The sequence below is a fragment of the Thermomyces lanuginosus genome, assembly GCF_041956635.1.
Source record: "Thermomyces lanuginosus strain ATCC 200065 unplaced genomic scaffold VTN49scaffold_3, whole genome shotgun sequence".
Classification (NCBI taxonomy): domain Eukaryota; kingdom Fungi; phylum Ascomycota; class Eurotiomycetes; order Eurotiales; family Trichocomaceae; genus Thermomyces; species Thermomyces lanuginosus.
Genome location: NW_027192337.1, coordinates 135,234 through 159,656, shown reverse-complemented (window position 1 = coordinate 159,656; position 24,423 = coordinate 135,234). Strand labels below are relative to the sequence as shown.

Below are 24,423 nucleotides of genomic sequence, written 5' to 3'. Positions count from 1 at the left end.
TTGCTTTGGGCTTCTGGCAACTTTGATACGCGCACCACAGTTTGGGTGCAAATCACGTGCACCGATTGATTGATAAAGCATTGTGAATGTCACGTGATCACATGTCCATTTCGGGCTAGCGCTCTCCACCAAAGGTTTTTTCTTCTACCTCCTGTTTTCCTCGACTTGCCTCCTCACCGTCTTTTGTCCACACTTTCGTCGTCGTCTCTTTTCTCATCTCTCTGTCACCTGTACTCAGTAAGACAGCCCAAGGGGACACTGATATCCGCGTCTACTCGCTAGATCGTACCTGTACTCTTCCTCGCCTCGCGCGCTAGACTAAAGTCTGCTAGCAGTAGGAAGGGTGTTTCCCCTCGGTCGCATCCAGTCCGTAGTGACGCGACTGTCTGATAGGGGAAGAAGAGAAAAAGAAGTCGAGGACTCGCTAGATTTTCCTCTCCAACGTCCACCGGGTAAACAAGCTCATGAGAAGCGACCGAACTATCCATTTGTCTTTTCGCTAAATCAGTTCGCCAGTTGGTCGCTAGTAGCCCTGGGGGAGGGTCAATTACTGTTCTGCCAGCCCATCAAAAATCTGCCTGCGCAAGCATTTCTCTTTTCCTAATTCAAAAAAGCGACCAACCCGGGTTTGGACAGTCAACCTAAGGAAGTTGAGTGTGCCTCACCCACCACCATGTCCTCTGCCGTCGCAGAGCTCGATAGCTATCTCCAGTCCATGTTGGCTTTGAAGCCACCGGGTGTTTCGGGGTCGAAGATCAACAGCATCACGCAACTATGCACAGCCAATGTTCAGGTATGTGAGATCTGATGCTGGTCTCTGAAGAATGAACCCATGCTAATGATTTTGTGCAGTCTGAATCAGTGCTCATCCAAAAGATCTACACCCATTTCAAGAGAGCTCCCGGAACCCACAAGCTCGGTGTACTCTATGTCGTAGACTCTGTAACTCGGCAATGGGTAGAGGCAGCTCGCAAAGCCGGTCAGCCGTCTGGCAGCGATGCCCCAGATGGCACATTTGCGGCTGGAGTCAACAGAGTGACAGAATTGCTACCGGTGTTGATGACCGACATCATTAATAACGCTCCTGAGGATCAAAAGGTACGCTCTAGACAGCAAAATATACACAACTTAACATTTTTGCACCATTTCTTCTTCCACAGCCTGCTTCCGGGTCGAGGACTTGGTGTTCTCCGGGCTGAGCAGGAGGCCCTGCGTATCATTCCCGGATAGCATTGCAGTTTTTCCTAATTGCCGCGTCACGTATTGTTGGCTGGGATAGTTGAACTTACATGCATCTTTTATTGTATAGGAGAAGATCAAGAAGCTGGTGGACATCTGGGAGCGTGGCTACACGTTCCCGGCACCTATGTTGCAGTCCTTCAAAGAAAAGCTGAACGCGCCAAAAAGTAAGCTTATACGCCCCGATCATTAAAACCTCGGGTGCATCTGGGCACCATTATCTCGACTGGACAGGGTCTAATAGTTTCTCTAGATGTTGAGTCTACTACTCCAGAGGGTTCGCCAGCACCCAACTATAATCCTTTCAGCCCACCGTCTCAGCCAGCTCAACCGCCAAACGGTTCAGCTGCCTCAATGCCCATGACAACTGCTGGTCAATCAGCTGGCCAGACAGCTCCTGACACGTCTAGTATCTTGAAAGCGCTGGCCGACATGGCGAAGCAAAACACGGCAGCTACCCCAGCCTCGAGTGCGCCGGCACCTGCCAATCCCTTTGGTGCATTCAGCGCGGCTACCACAGCTTCGCAGCCTGCGCCTTCGTCTACAGAGCAGACTACGCAACAGGCCTCACAACAAGTGCAGCAAACTCAGCAACCCCAGCAAGCACCGCAGGCTGCACCTGCCACCAATCCTTTTGCCGCTGGGAACCCTTTTGCAGCCTTGACTAGTTTGGCGCAGAGTACAACACCCCAGCAAACTCCGACTCCCAGCGCACTCCCGGCGACCCAGCCAAATCCTCTGGCAGCCTTGTTTCCGCAGGCAGCGGCACAGCCTGCAGCTCAGGCGCAGCCAGCTGGAATTTCGCCGGAGACGTTGCAGCAGGTGCAGTTGCTCCAGTTGCTGGCGGCACAGGGCATCCCTCAGGAGCAGTGGGCGACCGCTCTCCAGTTGCTTACGCTCACCAACAGTGCCAATAACATGAATGCAGCATCTGCCGCTGCTCAAGGATTCAACGCTGCCGCCTCCACTGCTCAGCCTGCTTGGGGTGCTCGGACAGACACGTCTCGTGACGCTGACCGGGATCGAGACCGAGATCGGGAGCGTTCATACGGGCGTTCTCCTCCAGGCCAGTACCGCCGTCGCTCTCGCTCTCCGGGCTGGGATCGCCGCCGTGAGCCGACCCCGCCTCGTCGACGAGATAGCCCTGTGTATGGCGAGTATCACGGAGATTCTCCTAGCCGACGCGGGGGTGGCGATCCTCGCGGGCGCCGCGGCAACGAGTATCGTCAGCGCAGTCCGCCGGGGCGTCGTCGGCGCACTCCTTCGCCGCAGCGCAAGGATCCGTCGCTGCCACCACCGGGTCCTAAGCGAATTGAATGGGACTACTCGATTGGACCTGGGAATATCAAGGTGTTGAGCCGAACGCTGTTCGTCGGAGGTGTCACGTGAGTACCTTCCATGCTGGCGATCTTCGCAACTTTTGGTCATTGCTAACGAATCATCTAGATCTAACGAGGCTCATTTGCGTCAACTCTTCTCGCAATATGGTGTGGTTCAAACTTGCATTGTCAACCTCGACAAGCGCCATGCTTTCATTAAGATGATCAGTCGTCGAGATGCGGAAAATGCTCGAGAGGGCATGGAAACATATCGATCGGGAGACATGCAGCTTCGGGTATGTATTAGTTTTTCTTTTGTGTCTTGCCACATGCTTACGCTCCAATAGACCCGATGGGGAGTTGGTTACGGGCCGCGTGACTGCAGCGACTACCAGACCGGCATCAGCGTCATTCCCATTGAGCGGCTTACTGAGGCCGATCGAAAGTGGATGTTGACAGCAGAATATGGTGGATCTGGCGGGCGACCGATTGAAAGCGGAATGGTTGTTGAGGAGCCGGATATTGAAATTGGTGCGGGAGTATCATCAAAAGGTTCGTTGATCTATGCATGCCAACTTTTGAAACTATTTTTTTTTCCTTTGCTAACCAATCAAAACAGCCATCAGTCGACGCATGGCCACGGACCAGAGCGGCAAGCGCGGACCGCAGTCCACACGGAGTCAACAACAGGAGCGCGCAGCCGCGAACCGACGTAACGATCGCAATGACGGGACGGGTGAACGCGATACTGCCAATACCAACAATCCTGCGGTGCCACCAGCAGTGCCCGGCTTCGGCTTCCAATTCCCCGGCATGCCCATGTTCCCTCCGGGGTTCATGATGGGTGGCATGCCGGGAACACAGCCCGCGCAGCCCCCACCGCCCGGACAGGACAACCAAGGGAACCAAGGACAACATTGAGGGGAATTGAGGATAAATCGTCGCTCTGAGGATGTGTGATGCATTTTCTTACGTCTTCTTGCTTTTGTATTGCACGATGGAGGTTATTTTCATTTTTTCTGTTCCATTTTGGGGATTGGCGTCTTAATTTTGTCATTCATCACATGACATGGAGAAAAAGAAGCAATTCTAGCCAGTGCTCGTACGATTTGATGAAGAATCATTTTTGCCTTTTTTTCCATCTGAAAAAATCAGATCAGCATCACCCGGTGTTCACACCGGTACCGAGCGTAGTCGAATCAAAGAACGGACGATGGGAACGGCGGAGCTAATCACGGCATTTCCCTGAACCTCGCTCCAATGGCGGGGAACCCGTGCCTGAGATTAGGGTTTGTATCTTTCCCAAAACGGATGTCCCACCTCATCACGTCATCGCGCCAGAATCTTGTGTCCAGAGGAAGGGGGCAGAGATCCCCGCAATACAAAAGGAGGGGTTACTTAAAGGTTGGAGAGAAATCGGAGTATCCAGTCTGGCAGAAATTTTTTTTTGTTCTTTCAGAGTCGTTCGGATTCTTTTCTCAGTCAATTGGGTCGAAAGATTGAGAATTAATAGTCTGCCATCATGTCGGGTGAAGAGCGTCCGCTTCGTTTCGAGACCTTGCAGCTGCATGCTGGGTGAGTTTCCTTCTAGGCTGGTGGGAGGGGAAACGCGTGAGAGTTTGCGACTGACATTGAAAAAAAGTCACTCGCCAGATAAGGAGACCAATGCGCGCGCTGTTCCCATCTATGCGTCGACAGTATGGATCTATGGCGCTCGGGAGCAAGACGTCACGAAAACTGACCGGTTTACAGTCATTCGTCTTCAATGACTCGGCCCATGGCGCGCGGCTGTTCGGGCTGAAGGAGTTTGGTAACATCTACTCGCGAATTATGAATGTGGGTTGCCTCGAAAGTCCCTCTCAATGGAAAATAAATGCTAATTGTGAATAGCCTACTGTGGATGTCTTTGAAAAGCGCATTGCTGCTCTCGAGGGCGGTGTTGCCGCCGTGGCCGCTTCCTCGGGTCAGGCTGCTCAGTTCATGGCCATCTCGGCTCTGGCGCATGCGGGCGACAACATTGTTTCCACGAGTAACCTGTACGGCGGCACATACAACCAGCTCAAGGTCTTCCTGCCTCGCCTTGGTATCAAGACCAAGTTCGTGCAGGGTGACAAGCCCGAGGACTTTGCGGCGGCCATTGATGACCGCACCAAGGCTGTCTACGTTGAGACCATCGGGAACCCGCGGTTCAACGTTCCTGACTTTGAGGCCATTGCCAAGGTGGCGCACGAGAAGGGTGTTCCGCTGGTGGTATGTATCACCTGCGTCTATCTTCTATCTCCTTGCCAGAATCAATTACTGATATCCAACAAGGTTGACAACACGTTTGGCGCCGGCGGTTACTTTGTCCGCCCTATCGAGCACGGCGCCGATATCGTCGTCCACAGTGCGACCAAGTGGATTGGTGGCCATGGAACGACCATTGGCGGTGTTGTCATCGACAGCGGCAAGTTCGACTGGGGCAAGCACAAGGCTCGGTTCCCGCAGTTCAGCGAGCCGGCCGAGGGCTACCACGGCCTCAACTTCTGGGAGACGTTCGGTCCCATCACCTTTGCTATCCGCGTGCGGGTAGAGATCCTTCGTGACCTGGGATCCTGCCTGAACCCCTTCGGCGCTCAGCAGCTGCTGCTGGGTTTGGAGACCCTCAGCCTGCGCGCGGAGCGCCATGCCAGCAACGCGCTGGCGCTGGCGCGATGGCTCGAGAAGAACGAGAACGTGTCCTGGGTGTCGTATCCGGGTCTGGAGAGCCACCCGAGCCACGAGACTGCGAAGAAGTACCTCAAGCGCGGTTTCGGTGGCGTGCTGTCGTTTGGTGTCAAGGGCGGCGCCGCTGCTGGCAGCAAGGTGGTCGACGGCTTCAAGCTGATTTCCAATCTGGCCAAGTAAGTACAACTTTTTTCTTCCTGTCCATTATGATGAATATTTGCTAAATGTGATTCTCAGCGTCGGCGACTCAAAGACTCTCGCCATCCACCCGTGGACTACGACCCACGAACAACTGACGGAGGAGGAGCGTCTTGCTTCTGGTGTTACAGAAGACGGCATTCGCATCTCTGTCGGTACCGAGCATATCGACGATATCATTGCTGACTTTGAGCAGTCGTTTGCGGCCGCCAAGGCAGCTGGGGTGATTGGAGCCGATAAGACTGCATTGCCGAGCCGCTGAAGCTCCTGCGGCAGACCATGCTGCTGGCGCTTCGGGGTCAGTCTAAATATAACCTAAATGAATATGAGTGATACCTTCGTACTTTGATGAGAACTTATTAATGATGAACTCATGGGCATGCTAGAGATGAATGATACATGCACAACTGTACCTGAAATGAGCTCTGAATGCAGCCAACTCGTAACGTTCATGGCTATCCATTTCCCGAATCCGGGTCCCTATATTATTAATGATCCTGGCAGATCAGTTGATGCTAGCGTTCTCTAAACACGCTAATTGCGCCATAGACCCGACGCACAGGTACCTAAACCTCTCTTCGTAATGGGCGCGTCGATCAACGGACAACAGACGCGATGCCATCCACCAATCAGATTCTTGCTCATCCTGGCCGATTGGCCAGACGCCATCTGAACAATGCGAGCTGATCCGATGTGGAGAAAGTATCAAACAGTCACCGCTTGCACAGGGTTGATCACATCCTCTGCAAACCCGAGCGAATACGAGATTTAGCTTCTTGACTTGACCGATTTGGGCATATAGGAAGTCTTGGGGGCGCCTTTTTTGCTTTCAACATGTGTGCGGCTCTGAATGGGATTGGTACAGATGACGGGATGAGTCAAATCAGAAGGGATATCGGACAAGCTACTGAGAAACCTTTTCTCTTGGAAAACTGATGGGAAGCTTTTTGGCTTCTTGGGCGTGGATCGTCGTGTCTTTCATGCTGCCCCTCTTTTTGGCCTTCTATAAAGGTCGCGACTTTCCACTGTCAAGCTTGAGCTTTTCTATTCCTTTGTTCAAGCGCGGTTGAGTGTCTGCGGCCCTACTTCATACATTAGTATACAGAAGAAAAAGAATCCAACAACATGGAGTTGAAGGGTATAAGCAATCTCAACTGGGTGCTGCCCGTGCGCATCGCCCAGCTGGTCTTTGCCATTATCGTTATGGGCTTGACTGCCGCAGGTGCGAACCACTAATCCCTCGCCATTCAATAACACGCAGCCTAACTTCTTTCTTCTAGTCATCCACAAGGCCAACAAGCTGGTCTCGGACTACAGCGACTATAGCGACTATTATACCGGCGGCGCTAAGGGCTCCGACAACTACAGCGACGAGTTAGAAGACTACCTTGAGGACTACGGCTACGACTACGACTTCGATGACGGCCTGATGAGCGGCAAGGTCAAGGTCAGGGTCAAGAGGGACTTTGGTGTATTCGGCGAGAAAAGTTATGATGATCTCGTCTATTTCATGCTCTTCAACTCGATCTGGACGATCGTGGTGGCGCTGCCTTATCTGGCCCTCGTGCCCGTTTTCTTTGCCCACCTGTCCAACATCTTTGTCACCGTCGGTGTCGAAGCGGTGACCTGCATCTTTTGGTTCGCGGGTTTTATTGGGCTTGCTGCGACATTGCCCGAAGCTCAAATGTGTGATTTCGTGCCGGATTATTGCCGCATTGTCCGCATGTCTCAAGCGGCGACAGTGTTTGGAGCTTTTGAATGGTATGTTACCGCTTGATATCTTTGCCACTGCCCCCAACCTCATACTAATGCGGCGAATAACCAGGGTGCTGTTTGGTGCGACGACGTTCCTTGCGATCCGGCTCCTTCTGCGCTCGAGAAAGGAGCCCAAGGAGGACGAGCCAGCCCCGGCCCCCGCGTGAGTTGACGGCATGTTGATGGTGTGCTGATTTTGATGATACCCCTGTCACGCTTTTGAGATCTCTGGACGCCTGGTATATGGAAACTGGAATTATCGTTCTGCGATAGTAATTTATTTTCGTTTTAATCTAATTGTCATTCGAATCGTTTTCAATGCCACTGCGGCTCAACGCGGATCTCCACTGCCGATGGCGATCTTTTTATTTTTTATATTTTTTTTTTTTCCTCACCGACCCACCGGAGCCCTGGTTAAAAGACCAAGATAAAAAAATTCAATGAGTCATTTGCTTTACGAACTACTCTTGAGATTCAATGCTGACGTTGCTTGTTGATACTGAGGAATTGAACCGAATAGCAATCATCTTTTGATTGTAGTAAAATTGAGAATGTTTGTATGATATTTCGTGCTTCACGCCTTCCTTTACTGTGTGGAAATTCTCACGGACTTCACCTCCCCACGAAACGCCACCGAATATTTGAACAAGTTGTGTTTTTCACTCCGTTACGCGGGTTTACTCGGTTTCGCGTCTGATATATCTGATATCCGCTTGCAACAATCCCATCCGATTTCATGGCGTCCACGGACAACACGGACAATGCGACGGGAGTGAAACACCACGACGTCAAGTCATGGAACGGCAATGGCAATGACGACGGTTCCTTGAGCGTCATTAAAGAGGAACCTGCGAGGCCCTCGTCCAAGAATGCCGAAATGGTAGACGTCGAGAAGCATGGTGTCGGCGCCAAGTCGGCGCACGCGCCTGCGGTGGTTTTGAAGCGCAAGCTCAAGAGCCGGCATTTACAGATGATTGCAATTGGTACTATTCGCTCCTTCTTCCGGTCCGTTAGTATTAGAGAACATATCCGTTGATTGTTATTGCAATAGGTGGTACTATCGGCACCGGACTGTTTATCGGCAGTGGCTCCGCCATCGCAACGGCCGGCCCGGTGGGTGCACTGATCGCCTATATCTTTATCGGTACGGTAGTGTACTCGGTCATGATCTCCCTTGCCGAGATCGCCACGTTTATCCCCGTCGCTGGAGCGTTTACCACATATGCCACGCGCCTGGTCGACCCCAGCCTGGGGTTCGCCATGGGTTGGATTTACTGGTTCTCCTGGGCCATCACCTTTGCTCTCGAGTTGACAGCCTCCGGACTGATCATCCAGTACTGGAACCAGACTGTGTCTGTAGGGATCTTCATCGGCGTCTTTTGGGTGGCCATCACAGGTATCAACTTCCTGCCCGTGAGTTTTTACGGAGAGCTGGAGTTCTGGTTCGCCAGCATCAAGGTGATCACCGTTATCGGGTTCTTGATCTTTGGTATCTGCATCGATGCTGGCGCCAGTCCGCAAGGATATCTGGGCTTCCGCACCTGGAGCCACCCCGGTGCGTTTGCCCAGTATCCAGACCTGGTGGGCCGGACTTCCAGTGGCACGGCCAAGTTCGTCGGCTTCTGGGCCGTCCTGATCCAGGCCGCATTCTCGTATCAAGGCACGGAGCTCGTCGGTATTGCCGCCGGTGAGACGGAGAACCCGCGCAAGACGGTGCCATCGGCCGTCCGCAAGACGTTCTTCCGCATTGCACTTTTCTTCATCTTGACCGTATTCTTCATCGGCTTGCTGGTGCCTTCCGACAACCCACGGCTGGTGTCCGACAACACGGACGCGTCGGCGTCGCCGTTTGTGATCGCGGCCGACCTGGCAAGTGTCCATGTGTTGGCGCACATCATCAACGCGGTGCTCTTCACCGTCGTGTTGTCCGCTGCCAACTCCAACGTCTACAGTGGCAGCCGTGTGCTGCTCGGCCTTGCGCAGGAAGGGTTTGCGCCGCGTTTCCTCCAACGCACCTCTGCCCGCGGAGTGCCGTATTATGCGGTGATTGCAACCTCGGCGATCGGATTGCTGGGTTTCCTCAATCTCTCTAACAGCGGCGCCACGGTCTTTTCCTGGTTCGTTAATATGTCCGGCGTCGCCGGATTAATCAGCTGGGCGAGCCTCAACGCCTGCCACCTGGCCATGATGCGCGCTCTCGCCGCGCGGGGCATCTCGCGCGACCTGCTACCGTACAAGGCTATCGGGCAGCCATTCTTTGCGTGGTACGGTCTTATTATCAATGTCCTGATCATCTTCACCCAGGGGTTCACCTGCTGGATCCCAAAGTTCAGCGTGACCGACTTTTTCGTCAACTATGTCAGCCTGATGCTCTTTGTGGTGCTGTACCTCGGCCACAAGATCATCTTTCGCACCACGTTTGTGTCGCCCATTCAAGCGGATCTGGACACGGGACGAATGGAACTCGACGATCCGGTGTGGGAGAAGCGGCCGACGACGATCTGGGGGAGGATTTGGGAATGGATCAATTGATCTCGCAGACTAATTTTTCTTTTTTTTTTTTTTTCTCTTATGTACATCGTTATTTTGAGCGTTCTCAGCCAGCTTGCATTTGTCATGGTTTGATAGATATAGATGCTTGCATGAACGGAGTTTTGTATTTTTAGACTGGCGTTTCACTGCTGCTCCTTTCATTGTTGCCGGCTTTTTGTCAGACCGTCATGAATCATGAGTATGCAACCACAGGGGCTCGCTAGGCCAGTTGCTGCTCGTGGGCACTGGATCGGATTAGATGTTTTTCCGGCCGATTGCAAAATCACATGTCTATACAAAACCGGAACCGGAATCTCACGCCGCCAGTCCGCGAACTCTCGGGAGTTCCTCGTCTCCAAGGAACAAAGATTAATTAATCTCCACAAGGTGGCGCGTTTTCGTCACGCTAAGAAATTCCCTGGCCTGGACTGGCTGGAGAAAGTGCCGAGGCTTTGAAAAATGGGCTGTCGGTCCCTCAATGCAGATAATATACAGCAGGGCGCCTGTCTTTTTTTAAACGAGAAGCCCTTGTATGAAGACAAAGGTGCGCGAGCAGCCGATTTGCAGAGTAACAATGCAGCTTCCCTTGTAGTCATGCGCTCCCCCCGCATGGATCGATACTTTTAATTTCTGTACCCTGTAAAAGCAATCAATGCCCTTGCAAGCCAAGCTTGTCTTCGTATATGCTTTTGGCGTCGTCGTAGTAGTTAGTTGTCGCGGAGAACGCACGGGGATTTTACCTCAAACTCCAGACTGGCCCATACCTTGGGTCCCTAACCTCGGCTGTCGCATGGCTCTGCTGATATTGTGACATTTTTATAATTTTTGCTGAACTTCCTTTCCCCCCTTCCTTTTCCCCTTTGCTGTTGAAGCAGTTGGAAGAGTTCCTGGTCTCTTACGTGCTGGTCAGTTGGACAAGGATCTTTGTTGCCAATGTTTGCAGAACAACCGCCGCATTTCAAGTATGCCGCCCAGCTGCGGCAACCGCCGCCCAAGGGCACACCGTACTCGGTGCCGCTGGAGGGTACGGAGAAGCCCGGCCGAACAAAGGTCTATCGCGCGTGGAACATGCAAAAGGAGCTGTTCCGCACACTGGATCCGCGTGTGACGACCATCCACGAGCTGTTTGAACTCAGCGGTAAGCTCCATATTTCTCCAGAATGAAAATGAGGGCACCTACTGATACAGCAGTGATTTAGCAAGCCTCGTCCCCAAAGATCGTTGTCTCGGCTGGCGGCCGTACGATCCCAAGACCAAGTCCTATGGCCCGTACCAATGGATGGACTATGAGACCGTGCAGCGACGACGGGCGAACTTCGGCGTGGGTATTGTTGAACTCCATCGGAAACATGCCAACAAGACGGGTAAATACGGGGTGGGATTGTGGTGCCAGAATCGGCCAGAGTGGCAGATTACTGGTGAGTAGTCTCCTTCTCTGCCAGTTGCAGAAAAGATAGCTGACGGGGCAGACCTCGGCTGCGTCTCGCAATCGCTGTACACCGTGTCCATTTATGAGGTCCTCGGCCCCGACGCCACAGAGTTTATCATCAACCACTCCGAGCTCTCCTGCGTGGTGTGCTCGCTGCCACATGTGCCGACCTTGCTGAAGTTGAAGCCCAAGCTGCCCGGGCTCAAGTTTATCGTCTGTCTCGATCCGTTGGATAATGGCGAACAGCCCGGCCACTCGAAGCGCGAGCTGTTCCAGACTCTGGCCGCGGATCTCGACGTTGCCCTGTACACCATGGACGAGGTCGAGAAGCTGGGTGAGTCGCTGAAGCGGCCATACAATCCGCCAACGGCCGACGACATCGTAACCATCAACTATACCTCTGGCACCACGGGGAACCCCAAGGGCGTTGTGCTAACGCACAAGAACGCCGTGGCGGCGGCGTCGTCCACCATGATGCGGATTGATTATAAACGGGGCGACGTAGTGCTGTCATACCTGCCCCTGGCGCATATCTACGAGCGGGTTGTAGAGCAAGGCGTGTTCTTTGCCGGCGGCGGTATCGGGTATTTCCACGGGAATATCCTGGAGCTCGTCGATGACCTTAAACTGCTGCGACCATCGGCATTCATTTCGGTGCCGCGGCTGTTCACGCGCTTCGGCGGCGCCATCCGCAGCAACACGGTCGAAGCGTCCGGCCTGCGGGGCGCGATGTCGCGGCATATCATGCAGACTAAGCTGGCGAACTTGCACCAGTCGGACCCGTCCAAGGCTACCGAGAAGCATGCGTTGTACGACCGGATCTGGTCGAAGAAGGTTGCGCGCGCGTTGGGTCTGGACCGCACGCGCCTGATGTTGTCTGGCTCGGCGCCGCTGGACCCGACGCTGCAGGATTTCTTGCGGTGCGCGCTGGGCACAACGTTTGTCCAGGGCTATGGACTGACTGAGTCATATGCTCTGGGTCCCGTGCAGTACGCGCAGGACCGGAGCGCCAACAACTGCGGCGGGCTGATGCCGATGCTGGAAGCGTGCCTGCAGTCGCTGCCGGATATGGACTACTCGGTAGACGACAAGCCATACCCGCGCGGCGAGCTGCTCCTGCGCGGCAACACCATCTTCCGGGAGTACTTCAAGAACCCCGAAGAGACAGCCGCAGCGATTACCGAGGACGGCTGGTTCCGCACGGGTGACGTCTGCGAGATTGACGAGATGGGTCGATTCCGGATCATCGACCGGCGCAAGAACGTGCTCAAGCTGGCGCAGGGCGAGTACGTCTCTCCCGAACGGCTGGAGGGCGTCTTCCTGGCCAGCCACACCTACCTCGCGCAGGCGTTTGTACACGGCGACAGCACACAGACTGCGCTGGTGGGCATCTTTGGCGTTCAGCCGGACACCTTCGCCGCCTTTGCCAGTAAGATCCTGCACCGAGAGATTGCTCCCAACGACCTGGACACCATCCGGTCCGTCCTGGATGACGACCGCCTCCGCCGCGCCGTTCTCCGTGACCTGGAGCGCACCGCTCGGAAGCACAAGATGACGGGCTACGAGCGGGTGCGCAATGTTGCACTCATGCTGGAACCATTCTCGATTGAAAATGAACTTTTGACGCCAACGTGAGTTCACCTACATTCCGTATTTCATATATATACTCTGTTCAAAAACTGACATATTTTAGGCTGAAATTGAAACGTCCTCTGGCTGTGAAGAAATACAGGGGGGTCCTCGATAGGTTATATGCCCAGTTGGCCGAGGAGCAAAATGCCCCAAAGGCAAAGCTGTAACCCTAATAGCCCCAGTGTTAGTTGAACTAGTCATGTCGATGATGAATAGACTGCCATACATTTTACCCGATTTGGTTTAGACTATCGTAGAGCTGAACGTTCCAACTCACCTCTAGCCCTACTACCACTTTTCCAGCTTACAAGTCCGAAATCCGAAATCACATCACTAATCAACTCCGGAAAGTCCCTTGACCCGGGAGGAACAATTCCTTCCTCACTCCGATAATGGCCCTTGTCCTCTTGACCCTGTCGTTCGCCCTCTTGGCCGGGCTGGCCCGCGCCGCCACCACATCATCATCATCATCATTGACGTTCATCATCCCCGTGAATCCCCAGATCCTGCCGAATCCTCCTGCGCTCCTCCCACCCACCACGCATGCGACGCTGACGACCTCGGGGACAATCCTTTCCGCCCCGCTCAGCAAGCACGGCACGTTTACTTTTACCCTCCCCCAATCCGATTCCGATCAGTCGTACCTCCTCGATATCCATGCTAGAGAGTACATCTTCGCGCCGTGCCGCGTCGATGTCGCCGCCAATGGCACCGTGCTAGGGATTTGGGAGACGTTCCGTGGGAATCCGTGGTCGAATAAGGGGAATGAGAAATACGTTCGTCATGCGGAGCATGATAATAATGCGCCGCAGAAAGTCGTTGTTGAGGCGAAGGTTGTTGCTAGAAGACCGCTGTATGAGGAGCGGCCGAGGTGTAAGTCTCACCCGTCGGTAAATAGGGCCAAAAGGTGCTGATGGATTGGGATAGTTTCGCCGCTCGCGCTGTTCAAGAATCCAATGATCCTGCTGGCGCTGTTCGCGATGGTTTCCATGTTTGGGTTGCCCAAGCTTATCGAGAATAGTACGACTATCCTATCCTTTTTTACAATTACGGGAGGTGATGCTGACGGATATACTAGTGGACCCGGAAATGCGTGAAGAGTTCGAGAGACAGTCGCGTAATACCCCCATGCCGGGTGCTGTTGGAGCGCAGGCGCCGAGCTTTGATCTCGCGGGGTGGATGGCCGGCGCGTCGTCGGGAAGTAATACCGGAAGGGAAGACGTCCGTAGAAGAAGATAGTCATCATGCTATGCGTCCTATGTAGACTAATGTAAGCAAAAAATGTCCATGGCTCTATAGACAATGCTGTCGCGAAGAGTTGCAGGTTGCCGTATCATCACGTGCCGACGGTTAGCCTAGTGCGCCTAACTTGTAGATTTAGCAGCTTCAATACCGAATCGATTGAGAGCTTGCCAGGGAATGCAAACCAAACAACTAAACTACTTTGGATGCATTTGACTGAATTTAGGACATAATAGCTACTTGCTATTTACCTATCGCCTTATCTTCAGGGAGAATGAGGTGCTATGGCATGGCCACTCTTCATCGCTGCGAAGCGCGCGGCTCCGCGTCGATGGACGATGACAGGGGTTCTGAAACTGCCTGGCGCTTGTGGCAGGGCCATATGGCCGTTTATAAAATCACCGGGCCACAAAAATCGATTCAGAATGTGACGAAAAATGCACTGTATTGTACGGAGATTTAGAATGAATCGAACAGTTACATAATGGCTTCCTCACAAGAACCGCTGAAGATACTGTCCCTTGGTATGGTGTCAAGGCCCTCGGCCAAGTTGTGTCTGGGTTGCTAACCCTACTATTCAAAGATGGTGGCGGGATTCGAGCCCTTTCCAGCCTTCTCATCCTCGAAGATATTATGGAAAAGATCCGTGACAAGAACGGTCTTCACCAGGTGCCTCGGCCATGCGATCATTTTGACTTGATTGGAGGCACGGGCACTGGGGGGTGAGTTTGCCGATTGTCTGCCTACTGTCCGTGTTAACTGGATAGCATAGGATAATCGCGATTATGCTTGGTAGACTGAGGATGTCGGTGAATGAATGCATACAAGAGTACCGAGACTTTGCTCGGCAGGCGTTTTCAAGGAAATCAATGAGGATATTCAGCTCGAATGCTCAATTTGGGCCCGTACTCTCTGCTGGAAACCTTGAGAGTGCAATGAAGTTGATAATCAGGAAACATTGTGTTGAAGAAGGATGCAGGAAGCGCCGCGAGAAAAACCAGTCGACTGTGCAAACATGTCCGCATGAGAATGCGCTTTTTCAGGACAGAACCTGCACGAAGACGTATGTCAGCAATCCAACGCAAAACTATGCAGGAAAAGCTTATATATCATAGGGTGGTTCTAGCTATCACAAAAGATGACATTGACGCGCCCCCGGCTCTCTTGAGAACATACGATTCGTCGACTTTCTTCAAATCGTGCAAAATCTGGGAAGTCGCTCGGGCGACATCAGCAGCAGTTGGGTTCTTCAAGCCGATCAAACTCGGTCGAGACGGCATCGAGTTTGTCGATGCTACATTTGGGTACAATAACCCGTGCGAAGTTCTCATCCAGGAAGCTCGGAAACAGTTTCCGGGACGTTGCCAGATGCGAATCCTAAGCATCGGCACGGGTCTCGGAGACGTTATCACAATCCAAGATTCCCCGACGTCAATCATCAGCGCGTTGAGAAAAATGGCCACATCCTCCAGAAGCGTAGCCCGGAGGTTGGATGATCGATTTGGAGGCGGTAGTGGCCAATACTTTCGGTTCAATGTTGATCAGGGGCTGAAAGACATTACCTTGTCCGACTGGGAAAAAGCTAGCAGAATCTCGGCACACACTCGCAACTACTTGGCCGAGAATGAGAGGACTATCAGGAGATTTGTTGATAGCATTTCCAGAAATGTTCCCACTGGCGGGGGTATTATAATGCGCAAGCCAGCTCCAGATCGCGTTCATTTCTCCGTGCCTTTTGGAAGGAACAAAAGTTTCGTCGGCCGGGAAGCAATCATGCAGCGGCTTCTTGCGACGGTTCCTCCTGCTGTGGATACAGATGACTGCCAGAGAAATGCCGTTGTTGGCTTGGGAGGCGTCGGGAAGACGCAAACTGCACTCGAAGTTGCCTTTCGGGTCCGCGAGAAGCATCCAAACTGCTCCATCTTTTGGGTCCCGGCAATGGACGCCGTTGGTTTCAGAGACGCTTACAGGAACATTGGGCAGCTACTGGGGATTGCTGGGATCAACGATGAAAAAGCGGACGTGGAAGGACTCGTGAAGAGTGCATTGAGCCATGAAAGTGCTGGTAGTTGGCTCATGATTGTTGACAGCGCCGACAACCCTGGGCTTTTTAAAGGCAGCACAAGTCTTGCCCGTCATCTCCCATTCAGTCGACAGGGTTCCATCCTATTCACGTCAAGGAACCGTGAAGTCATAGTACAGCTTGGTGTTTCAGCAAAACATGTTTTCAATGTCGAGGGCATGAGCGAGAGTGAGGGCTTCAAATTCCTGGAGATGCACTTGACAAAGACCCAGATGAGCAACCGGAAAGATACAGCAAAACTTCTCAGCGTTCTTGGCTATCTTCCCCTTGCCCTTAGACAAGCAACTGCATACATGGCCAAGAAACAAATCTCGACGACTCGGTATCTGGAACTTTGCCGGTCAAGTGACAAGCACATGGTCGAGTTGCTGAGCAGGGATTTTGAAGACAGTCACCGATATAAGGGGACACAGAATCCCGTTGCAGCAACGTGGCTCATCTCCTTTCGTCAGATTGCAGAACATGATAGTCTCGCCGCTGAATATCTAAAATTCATGAGTTTTCTGGACGAGAAGGCTATTCCACGGTCTATTCTCCCTCGTGCTGCCTCGGAACTAAAAACGGAAGATGCTCTCGGGACGTTGAAGGCGTACGCTTTCATTACTGAAAGAGAGGAGTCGCATATGTATGATATGCACAAACTGGTCCAGTTGGCTATGTTGAATTGGCTAGGCAAGCAAGGGGAGGTTGGAAAGTGGGCGGCCAAAGTGACACGATGCCTGGACTATGCTATTCCACATCCCCAGTATGAGAACAGAGAAATATGGATGGTCTACCTCCCACACGCACAGCACATTCTTGGGCGTCATATGACTGGAGAGTATGGAGAGGTGAACTTACTTTTCAAAGTTGGGTGCTGCCTGCAGCTTCTGGGTCAGTATCGTGAGGCAGAGACGATGCATCTATGGGCACTACAAGGGCGAGAGAAGTTTCTGGGACCTGACCATCCGGATACCCTCGCCATCCTCGACAGTTTGGGCATCGTCCTTGAAAGACAAGGGCAGTACGAACGGGCAGAGACGATGTTTCGACGGGTACTGGAGAGACGAGCGAAGTTCCTGGGCCCGCATCATCCAAACACCCTCGACAGTGTTGACAAGCTTGGCTGGGTGTTTCTCCGTCAAGGACGGTACGAAACGGCTGAGGCGATGTTTCGACGAGCTTTGGAGGGACGAGAGAAGGTGCAGGGGACTAACCATCTTGCTACCTTTGACACCGTCAGCAATCTCGGAACAGCCCTTCGAAATTGCGGAAAGTACGAAATGGCAAAGGCGATGCATCAGCGCGCCTTAGAGGGAAAAGAGAGAGTACTCGGCCCCGATCATCCAGACACCATCGGCAGCGTCAACAATCTAGCGGCTGTCTTTCAGTCTTGTGGGCAGTACGACAGGGCAGAGCAATTGTATCGACGGGCACTGGTCGGGCTAGAGAAGATTCTGGGCCCGGACCATCCAGAAACTCTCGAAGTCGCCTGCAACCTGGGGGTTGCCCTTCTAGGTTGTAAGAAGTATGACAGGGCAGAGGCAATGTGCCGACGGGCACTGGACGGGCGAGCAAAGGTACTCGGGCCAGATCATCCGGACACCCTCGCGAGCCTCAACAACTTGGGCCACGTCCTTGCGCGTCAAGGAAAATTTGAAGAGGCAGAGGCAATGCTTCAACGGACATTGGAGGGACGGGAGAGGGTGCTGGGACCCAACCATCCGGATACCATCGCCAGCATCAACAACGTCGGCGCCATCCTTGGAGGACAAGAACAGTACGAAAGGGCAGAGGCAATGTATCGAAGAGCCGCTGCTGGATTGGAGAAGGCCCTAGGACCTTGTCATCCAGACACCATCACCACCCTCCTCAATCTTGGCGATCTCCTTATGAGTCAAGGACAGTATGAAAAGGCAGAGGCGGTGTTTCGACGGGCTGCGGAAGGATCAAAGAAGACGCTAGGGCAGAACCATCCAAACACCGTCGACATCGTGAACAAAATTTCTCAGATCCGCAAGAATTCAGAAAGAGTGCGAAAAGGTTGAACCAATCCGCCTGATATTTGGAAGTTACGGTTCAGTCAGAGTGAAGTGTATTAACAAGTTTGGCCTCTCAATCGATGCTGCTGTTGTGCATACACCTGTAAACACCGGACAATGGAATACAAACCTGCTATGTGAACCGCGCCAAGTAGGATTGATTGACCGATTGATCATGATCGTCTAAGTTAGTATTCCTCCGCCTGTCTCATCATTAAATCAATTCATAGGCTCATACTCGTATACTTGTACAAAATCATTAATAATACAAAGGTTAAACGTAACTAGGTCCTTATGCACACGATCGCTGAGAAAGATCAAAAGTCGCCAAAGTCCCCGCCGCCAAGGTCACCCCCATCCGCTAAACCATCCTGATACCCTTCGACGTACTCATGGTCAGCAATCGCATCCGCCGCTAGTAATCCGCCGACGCCCAGTGCCGCGACGCCCGCAGCTCCGGCGGCCAAGCCCATCCCGCTGCCGCCGTGTCGACGACCGCCGCCGAACCCGCCAAACCCGTGCGGTGCATGCTGGGGCGGGTATCCGTATGGGGCTTGCGGCGGAGGGTACCCGTACCCATATGGCTGTTGCTGCGGAGGAGGGGGAGGATATCCATAACCACCTGGCGCTGCCTGATGTGGAGGGAGAGGGCCATGGGGCGGGTGACCGCTCCCGGATTGAGGCGAAGCGAACTTGCCCAGCAGCTTCCCAATGATCCTCTTGCCCTTTTCCTTACCCTTGGATTCGCTCGGCGGAAGCGTCGCCGCCACCGCCGGCGGAGCGGACGGGTTCGGACTCTGACCAGCATTCGGGTAGGATGGTGCCGCCGCTGCTGCGGCAGAGGTATGCGCCTTCCCAAGCTCCGCTGCGGCGCGGGCGTCTTCTTCTGCTTGTAGCTGCGCAGCGAGTTCTGCGTCTTTGTCTGTATTCGGAGCGGGAGCCGGCGCGGGTGCAGAAGATGACGGACCGACTCCGGCGCCTGTTGACATAGGGCTGAGAGACGATGCAGGGTTGTACGGATTATTCGAGCCAAGCGTTGTTGTTGACGTCCCTGTACCGGCGGGCGTGAGATGTTGCCTCTTATTCTCCTGTGCCTCTGCTGCTGCTATCGCGGCGGGATCGCCCGCGCCAGACGTCTCATAACTCGGCGGCGCTTCTGATGATGATGATGCGGCAGGCGTTTCTGACGGCGGCGGCCCAGGAGGTGGTGCGGGCTGCGCCGGCTCTTCGGGAGGAGTCCATTGTGAGACGCCCGTCGAGAGGTTGACGTAGTACCTGTTGGCTCTTGTTAGTCGCTTGGTATAAACCGGGTTGATAAGAGTTCGAACCATTGATTGTATCTATTGTCGAAGAGGGCTTTCCAGCCCGGTGGTACCGGCGGCGGCGGAGGTCCTGGAGGTGGTGCAAATGACATTTTCTTTGTTCCTTTGTTGAGATGAAAGAAAAGATGAGTGTCGTTGGACTTTGGACGAACAGACCGGTTCACTTATCATATCGGAACGCCCCGCAGGCATGCGTTATCCCCGGGTGGATCCCGTGGCGCAGCAGATGCGATGACAGTGGCTTGTGAGGGCACTTCGGTAGAATCGGCACTCTAGGAGCTCAACTACTCAAGTTAGGTTACCTACTAGCTGCACAGCCTGCACTAGGTATGGCTTTGCCACCAGGCCATCTTTTCGGCAGCGCTCCTCGTATGTAAGTACCGTCAGTTGAACTGGGTGACCCTGGGTCGTTAAAGCCTCGCATTTGTCTGTATCATGTTTGATCCGTGTCGAGCACACAGTCTTGAAGTCGGCATCTACTGTTTTTCTCGCTGCATTTTTGGCCTCACAGCGCACACTGTGCTCGTGGAATGAAACTACCTTGTTGCTGATGCCTGGAATATCGTGGATGTGGAACGGAATTTGCCGCAGAGCCACGGTGAGGCTGTACTAGACTAGTACTTTTCACTAGAGCCGACTCAGCCGAGACGTTGGCTGTTTGGAGGATACATATTGTTGACAACGAGGAGCTCAAGTAGTGGACATTGACTTACTCGAGGATTGGACGAACCGACCATCATTCTGGGTTTAAACAGTGTACTCATCTAAAAGTATGCGACGGATTGTATCGGCCGGAAAATGAGGCAATCACCTATCTTGTAGAGCTGGTGAGTTCATGCCCTCGAATTTCTTCTAACCTCGAGCAGGCCGGGCGATAGTTTGGGAGTTCTCGGGCGAATTGCATCACGTACTTGTTCTGCTTCCGAAACCCTCGAGCTAGACTGTCGTCAATGCAGAGATATGCCAGCATACACCTCCAGTAGATGGCGATATCATTGCCTTTGCCGTTCTGTACCTAGAGCTCATGTACTATGTTGCACCCCGACAACCATGACGCTGACGAGATAAAGTCGAATTGCTTTTTCTTGTATCTGTCGATATATTTCTGTTGCTCTCTCGTACTGCCCCTGCTATTTAAGGGTTGTGGCCGGATTAGCGATGCTGACGAGGTTGTCCGGATGGTCCAACCCTAACTTCTTTTCTAATCCTTCCACTGCTCATCGACACATTGCCTCTACCTCCTCGTACAGCCCTTGGATAACGAGGAGTTGATGAAGCTGGCGGTGATCTATCTGATCGGCTCCCAGTGCCTCTTCTTGTGCCTACAATACCCGTCGGAACTGTACTGAATGGACGATTGCGAAAACGGCCATTACGAAACTTCATTGTTAGGGCTAAGCACGGGAAGTCCAAACATCGTCGGAACGGAATTCTAGAGGGAAGCGCATTTGGTTGTTCCAGTCTCTTTGGCCGTATGGCAATGCACTTCTGCAAAACCCATCCGTACAAATACGGTCCTGCGTGGACAAAAGCATAAATGGTCATGACTTCGTTATTAGATTAGTTATTTAGTAAACTAGTCTATCGACTCAATCGCAGAATCTCCTCGCTCGGCGGCCACCAGTGGTCGTCATCATCAGACTCTGAGCCCCCATCTTTTGCTGGCCCAGGGTCAGGTTCCGGCTCTGGCTGGGGTTCATCCACATCCGATGTCAGATCAATGAAGATATACTCCTTGCCCAACTTCCTCTTGCCCGTAGTTACCACCTGACTTTCTCCCTCTTCGTCGCTGCTGCACAAGTCAATTACATGCGTGACTTTCCATGGCTTGCGCCGCGGCGGCGATCCTGCCCGCTGAGATGGTGTCGGTGCAGGCTCTGGCTCGGGGTGTTTCTCTTCACGGAATACAGGCTTCGGTTGCGGCTCCGACTCCGGTCGCTTGCGCTTTCTCTCATTATGCAGCGTCGCGTTCCGCATACGTGCCAATTCGCGCTGCGTTCGCACGTGCGCCTTGCTTGCCGCATCCAGCAGCACCCGCTGCTCAACGTCCGGCCCGTCTAGCTGCAGTGCTTGGATCTCCGCCGTCAGTGGCGTAATGGGAAGCTGTTCGGTTGTGGTTCCCGGTGGCCGTGCCCATGCCGCATAGGGCCCTCGGTACGCTGGCCCCTGCCCAACACCGTAGATTGGATGTCGGACGAGTTCGCCCGATGAGAGCATCTGCGCGGCTATAGTCGCTCCGCTTTCGTCATTTTCTGTAGTGGATTCACTTTCCCGCTCAAAACGTATTGTTTCTACTTCGTCTGTGTTTTCCTCCAGGGATAGCACGTGGATGGCCCCAGCCCCGTCGCCGATAACCAACGTCGATTTGTCCTCCGAGAACGCCGCGGACAGAATCTCATCCTGGACTTCGGCGATATCTCTGACGTGGGCGTCCTCAGGAGAAAGCAGCACATTCCACGCCTTGAGTACCCCGTCAGAGCTACCCGTGATGAAGCGATCCATTGTGTCTCCCCAAAGAGCCACGCGCACGCCCACATCGGCTTGCTCCCGCGTTACACTCTCATCAAGCTGATTCAGGGGCCGGCCATGCTTTAGCCGGTGCAGGATCTGACCGGGGTAGCGCCAGTCCCACACGTACGTAGTCCCATCCGTGCAACTGGCCGACACATATGTCCGATCCATCGGACAGAAGCTCACGTCGTTGATGTCGAGTGCCGGGCAGTCCATCTCGACGAAGGACCGCCCCCGTTCGAGTGGATCGTAGATGCGTACCAGTGACCGCGTGCCCCTGGCCCCTTCGTTACCGGACGGCCGTGAGGTCCCCGTAACAAGCCACGGTAACGTCGGATGAAATTTAAGGTCAAAAATCGCCTGTGCGTACGGAATCAGCGGCTGTGGCTGGACCAGGTCGGCCTCGCAAATCTTCCACATGGCCACTTGTCCTGCCTGCCACGGATTGTCAAGCGAGTCCGCGCCGCAGAAACCGGCCACGAACAGATCTTGTGTCAGTGGCGCTATCCCCCAGGCAATGGACGACGGCTTGATGGGAGATTTTCTGAACCTTGACACGTCCAGTGCAATGTATTCATCGTCATCATCGTTGCCGAGGCGCCATAATCCGACTCGCGCATCTGTTCCGGTTGCAAGGAGGTCCCCGTTCGCCAGCGACCGGGCCATCACCTCGACCTTGTCGTTATGATTTAGAGTTCGTAGACAGCGCGTCTCGGAATGCGATGAGACGTCCCAAATTTTGACAGTTCTGTCGTAGCTACTGGTATATAGACGATCGCCATGCCACTCAACGGCGGTGACGCTCATGTATAGGAATGGGTCGCTCGAGTAACGATCGGCTCCGCGCGGCACTCGATGGCCCGGGAGCTCGTGTATCGTATTCGAGATCAAGTTCCCCAGCAACAGGTTGTTACTGCGGTTGTACTGCATGTTATGATCGTCACAATGCGCCGCCGCACCGGCCGCAAAGCGCGTGCCGTCAGGCGACAACGCTACATTGATGACTCCGTTGGATGCACCCTTCCAGGTCCTCGTCCTGCGCAGTCGGTCGCTGATCCGGAGAGGCTGTGCCAGCAGGCCCCGTTCACGACGTCGTAAATATCGCATTGCATCCTGCGGGACATTATCGCAATCGTGCCGGACGTGGTCGTCGAATGTCACGCAGGTGATGTAGTACGGCCGACTCGGCAGCACGCCTTCCCGGGCATCACGCCAAAAGGCACGGATATCCGCGCGCTGCCGCCGCTTAAGTTTGGTCGCCAGTGCGAGAGACTCGTCCGGGTCCGGGTCGGATGAGCAAACCTCCTCAGCTAGCTCAGTGATGATTTTCCAGTCAGTCAAGCGAACCCATTTGGGCTTCGTGCCTCGCTGGACTTGGCCGATGCCGTCCAGATTGTTCTTTTTGAGCAACCGGTTTAGGCTGTTCAAGTTGCTGATCCATCGTGTGAAGCCCTTGGGTATGGCGGCCGACTGCACCGTGTGAATCACTTGGTCAGGGAGCGCGGCATCGGGGAGCGGGCATCGAATGTCACGGCGGGCAAGCAGCGCGAGGATCGCGGCCAACTCGTCGTAGTCGAACGACGCATGGAGGATGTAGCTGCGAGACGAGGACTCGGCGTACTGTGCAGGTGATTTTGGCGCATACGGCACGTTTTTGGGAAGTCGCGGGATCTCTCGCAGCGAGGAAAAGGTTCGCTTCACGACTTTGATATCCCCGGCGGCATAGATGACTTTTCCCTGGACGGGTGCATCCCGGAAACGCCGTCGCAGGGGCGATCGCTCCCTACTCTCCGTGCCTAAATCAGATGCTGAACCCGACTCCTCGTAATCGCGCTTGTGAGATGGGGTTGTCGTGCGGCGGGCTACGGAGCCGTTGGAACCAGAGGAATGTGCGGATCGAGGTGACAAGTGTGGCGGAGGCACGCCAACCTGCAGAGACATGCTGCCATCGCTCACCCGAGCGAGGTCGTCCAGGCGTTGATGGTAAGTTTATGGCGGAGGCATTGGTGACGCTAAAGGCGGAGGTTTGTTGCGCTTCATCCGGGGTGCTGCATTCAGGTGGTAATCAAACGCATTAAATATCAATAGAAGATTTTCTTGTTCATTATTCAAAAAACTCGAACTTTTGGTTGAGCTACCATTTGGTCGGCAATGGTTAGCGGGTGCATCTACATAAGTTTACTATCGTACATGGCCAGAGATTCCACAACCCCACGGACCAATCGGCTATCTATCCAAGATTAGGCCGAATCAATCAATCCATCACTTCTTCAGAGGACGGCGGCGGCGGAGAGCAACCATCGCATCATACAGAACATCCTTGAAGGCAAACAGAAAGGCTGCCGTAATGGCACTCTGGGACACCTTGGGGCCAAGTCCTGGACATGGTCAGAAAAGGAATTAAATGAATAAGTAAATAAAAAAAAAAAAAAAT

The 24,423-nt window shown here is 53.7% G+C and overlaps 11 protein-coding genes across 11 annotated transcripts in view; 7 read left to right on the top strand and 4 right to left on the bottom strand.

Moving 5' to 3' along the window:
- Positions 1-115: 115 nt before the first annotated feature.
- Positions 116-488, bottom strand: VTN49DRAFT_3970 (uncharacterized protein; the record flags this gene model as incomplete). Its single annotated transcript, XM_069411864.1, has 2 exons — positions 116-228; positions 290-488. The coding sequence occupies 2 exons, from the start codon at positions 486-488 to the stop codon at positions 116-118; spliced, it is 312 nt and encodes a 103-aa protein (XP_069272594.1).
- Positions 489-673: 185 nt separating this feature from the next.
- Positions 674-3,479, top strand: VTN49DRAFT_3969 (uncharacterized protein; the record flags this gene model as incomplete). The annotated part of the gene is made up of 7 exons (XM_069411862.1): positions 674-793; positions 853-1,098; positions 1,310-1,406; positions 1,493-2,624; positions 2,686-2,854; positions 2,906-3,110; positions 3,178-3,479. 7 exons carry the CDS (start codon positions 674-676, stop codon positions 3,477-3,479), a joined length of 2,271 nt encoding a protein of 756 aa, XP_069272593.1.
- A 601-nt stretch (positions 3,480-4,080) lies between these two features.
- On the top strand, positions 4,081-5,724 carry VTN49DRAFT_3968 (uncharacterized protein; the record flags this gene model as incomplete). The annotated part of the gene is made up of 6 exons (XM_069411861.1): positions 4,081-4,133; positions 4,201-4,255; positions 4,311-4,394; positions 4,449-4,808; positions 4,872-5,440; positions 5,502-5,724. 6 exons carry the CDS (start codon positions 4,081-4,083, stop codon positions 5,722-5,724), a joined length of 1,344 nt encoding a protein of 447 aa, XP_069272592.1.
- Positions 5,725-6,587: 863 nt separating this feature from the next.
- VTN49DRAFT_3967 (uncharacterized protein) lies at positions 6,588-7,384 on the top strand (the record flags this gene model as incomplete). Its single annotated transcript, XM_069411860.1, has 3 exons — positions 6,588-6,684; positions 6,743-7,223; positions 7,288-7,384. The coding sequence occupies 3 exons, from the start codon at positions 6,588-6,590 to the stop codon at positions 7,382-7,384; spliced, it is 675 nt and encodes a 224-aa protein (XP_069272591.1).
- A 569-nt stretch (positions 7,385-7,953) lies between these two features.
- On the top strand, positions 7,954-9,749 carry VTN49DRAFT_3966 (uncharacterized protein; the record flags this gene model as incomplete). Its single annotated transcript, XM_069411859.1, has 2 exons — positions 7,954-8,200; positions 8,269-9,749. 2 exons carry the CDS (start codon positions 7,954-7,956, stop codon positions 9,747-9,749), a joined length of 1,728 nt encoding a protein of 575 aa, XP_069272590.1.
- Positions 9,750-10,682: 933 nt separating this feature from the next.
- On the top strand, positions 10,683-12,977 carry VTN49DRAFT_3965 (uncharacterized protein; the record flags this gene model as incomplete). Its single annotated transcript, XM_069411858.1, has 4 exons — positions 10,683-10,887; positions 10,949-11,167; positions 11,219-12,809; positions 12,872-12,977. The coding sequence occupies 4 exons, from the start codon at positions 10,683-10,685 to the stop codon at positions 12,975-12,977; spliced, it is 2,121 nt and encodes a 706-aa protein (XP_069272589.1).
- A 225-nt stretch (positions 12,978-13,202) lies between these two features.
- On the top strand, positions 13,203-14,049 carry VTN49DRAFT_3964 (uncharacterized protein; the record flags this gene model as incomplete). Its single annotated transcript, XM_069411857.1, has 3 exons — positions 13,203-13,683; positions 13,738-13,830; positions 13,889-14,049. The coding sequence occupies 3 exons, from the start codon at positions 13,203-13,205 to the stop codon at positions 14,047-14,049; spliced, it is 735 nt and encodes a 244-aa protein (XP_069272588.1).
- Positions 14,050-14,536: 487 nt separating this feature from the next.
- Positions 14,537-18,162, top strand: VTN49DRAFT_3963 (uncharacterized protein; the record flags this gene model as incomplete). The annotated part of the gene is made up of 4 exons (XM_069411856.1): positions 14,537-14,576; positions 14,636-14,774; positions 14,825-15,115; positions 15,168-18,162. The coding sequence occupies 4 exons, from the start codon at positions 14,537-14,539 to the stop codon at positions 18,160-18,162; spliced, it is 3,465 nt and encodes a 1,154-aa protein (XP_069272587.1).
- A 311-nt stretch (positions 18,163-18,473) lies between these two features.
- VTN49DRAFT_3962 (uncharacterized protein) lies at positions 18,474-19,570 on the bottom strand (the record flags this gene model as incomplete). Its single annotated transcript, XM_069411855.1, has 2 exons — positions 18,474-19,431; positions 19,485-19,570. 2 exons carry the CDS (start codon positions 19,568-19,570, stop codon positions 18,474-18,476), a joined length of 1,044 nt encoding a protein of 347 aa, XP_069272586.1.
- A 1,489-nt stretch (positions 19,571-21,059) lies between these two features.
- VTN49DRAFT_3961 (uncharacterized protein) lies at positions 21,060-23,930 on the bottom strand (the record flags this gene model as incomplete). The annotated part of the gene is made up of 1 exon (XM_069411854.1): positions 21,060-23,930. One exon carries the CDS (start codon positions 23,928-23,930, stop codon positions 21,060-21,062), a length of 2,871 nt encoding a protein of 956 aa, XP_069272585.1.
- A 321-nt stretch (positions 23,931-24,251) lies between these two features.
- VTN49DRAFT_3960 (uncharacterized protein) overlaps positions 24,252-24,423 on the bottom strand; it is a gene marked incomplete at both ends in the record, with an annotated part of 1,700 nt that continues 1,528 nt past the window's right edge. The window contains one exon of the mRNA XM_069411853.1: positions 24,252-24,367. Coding sequence (XP_069272584.1) covers positions 24,252-24,367 — 116 coding nt within the window. The remainder of the gene's footprint in view (positions 24,368-24,423) is intronic.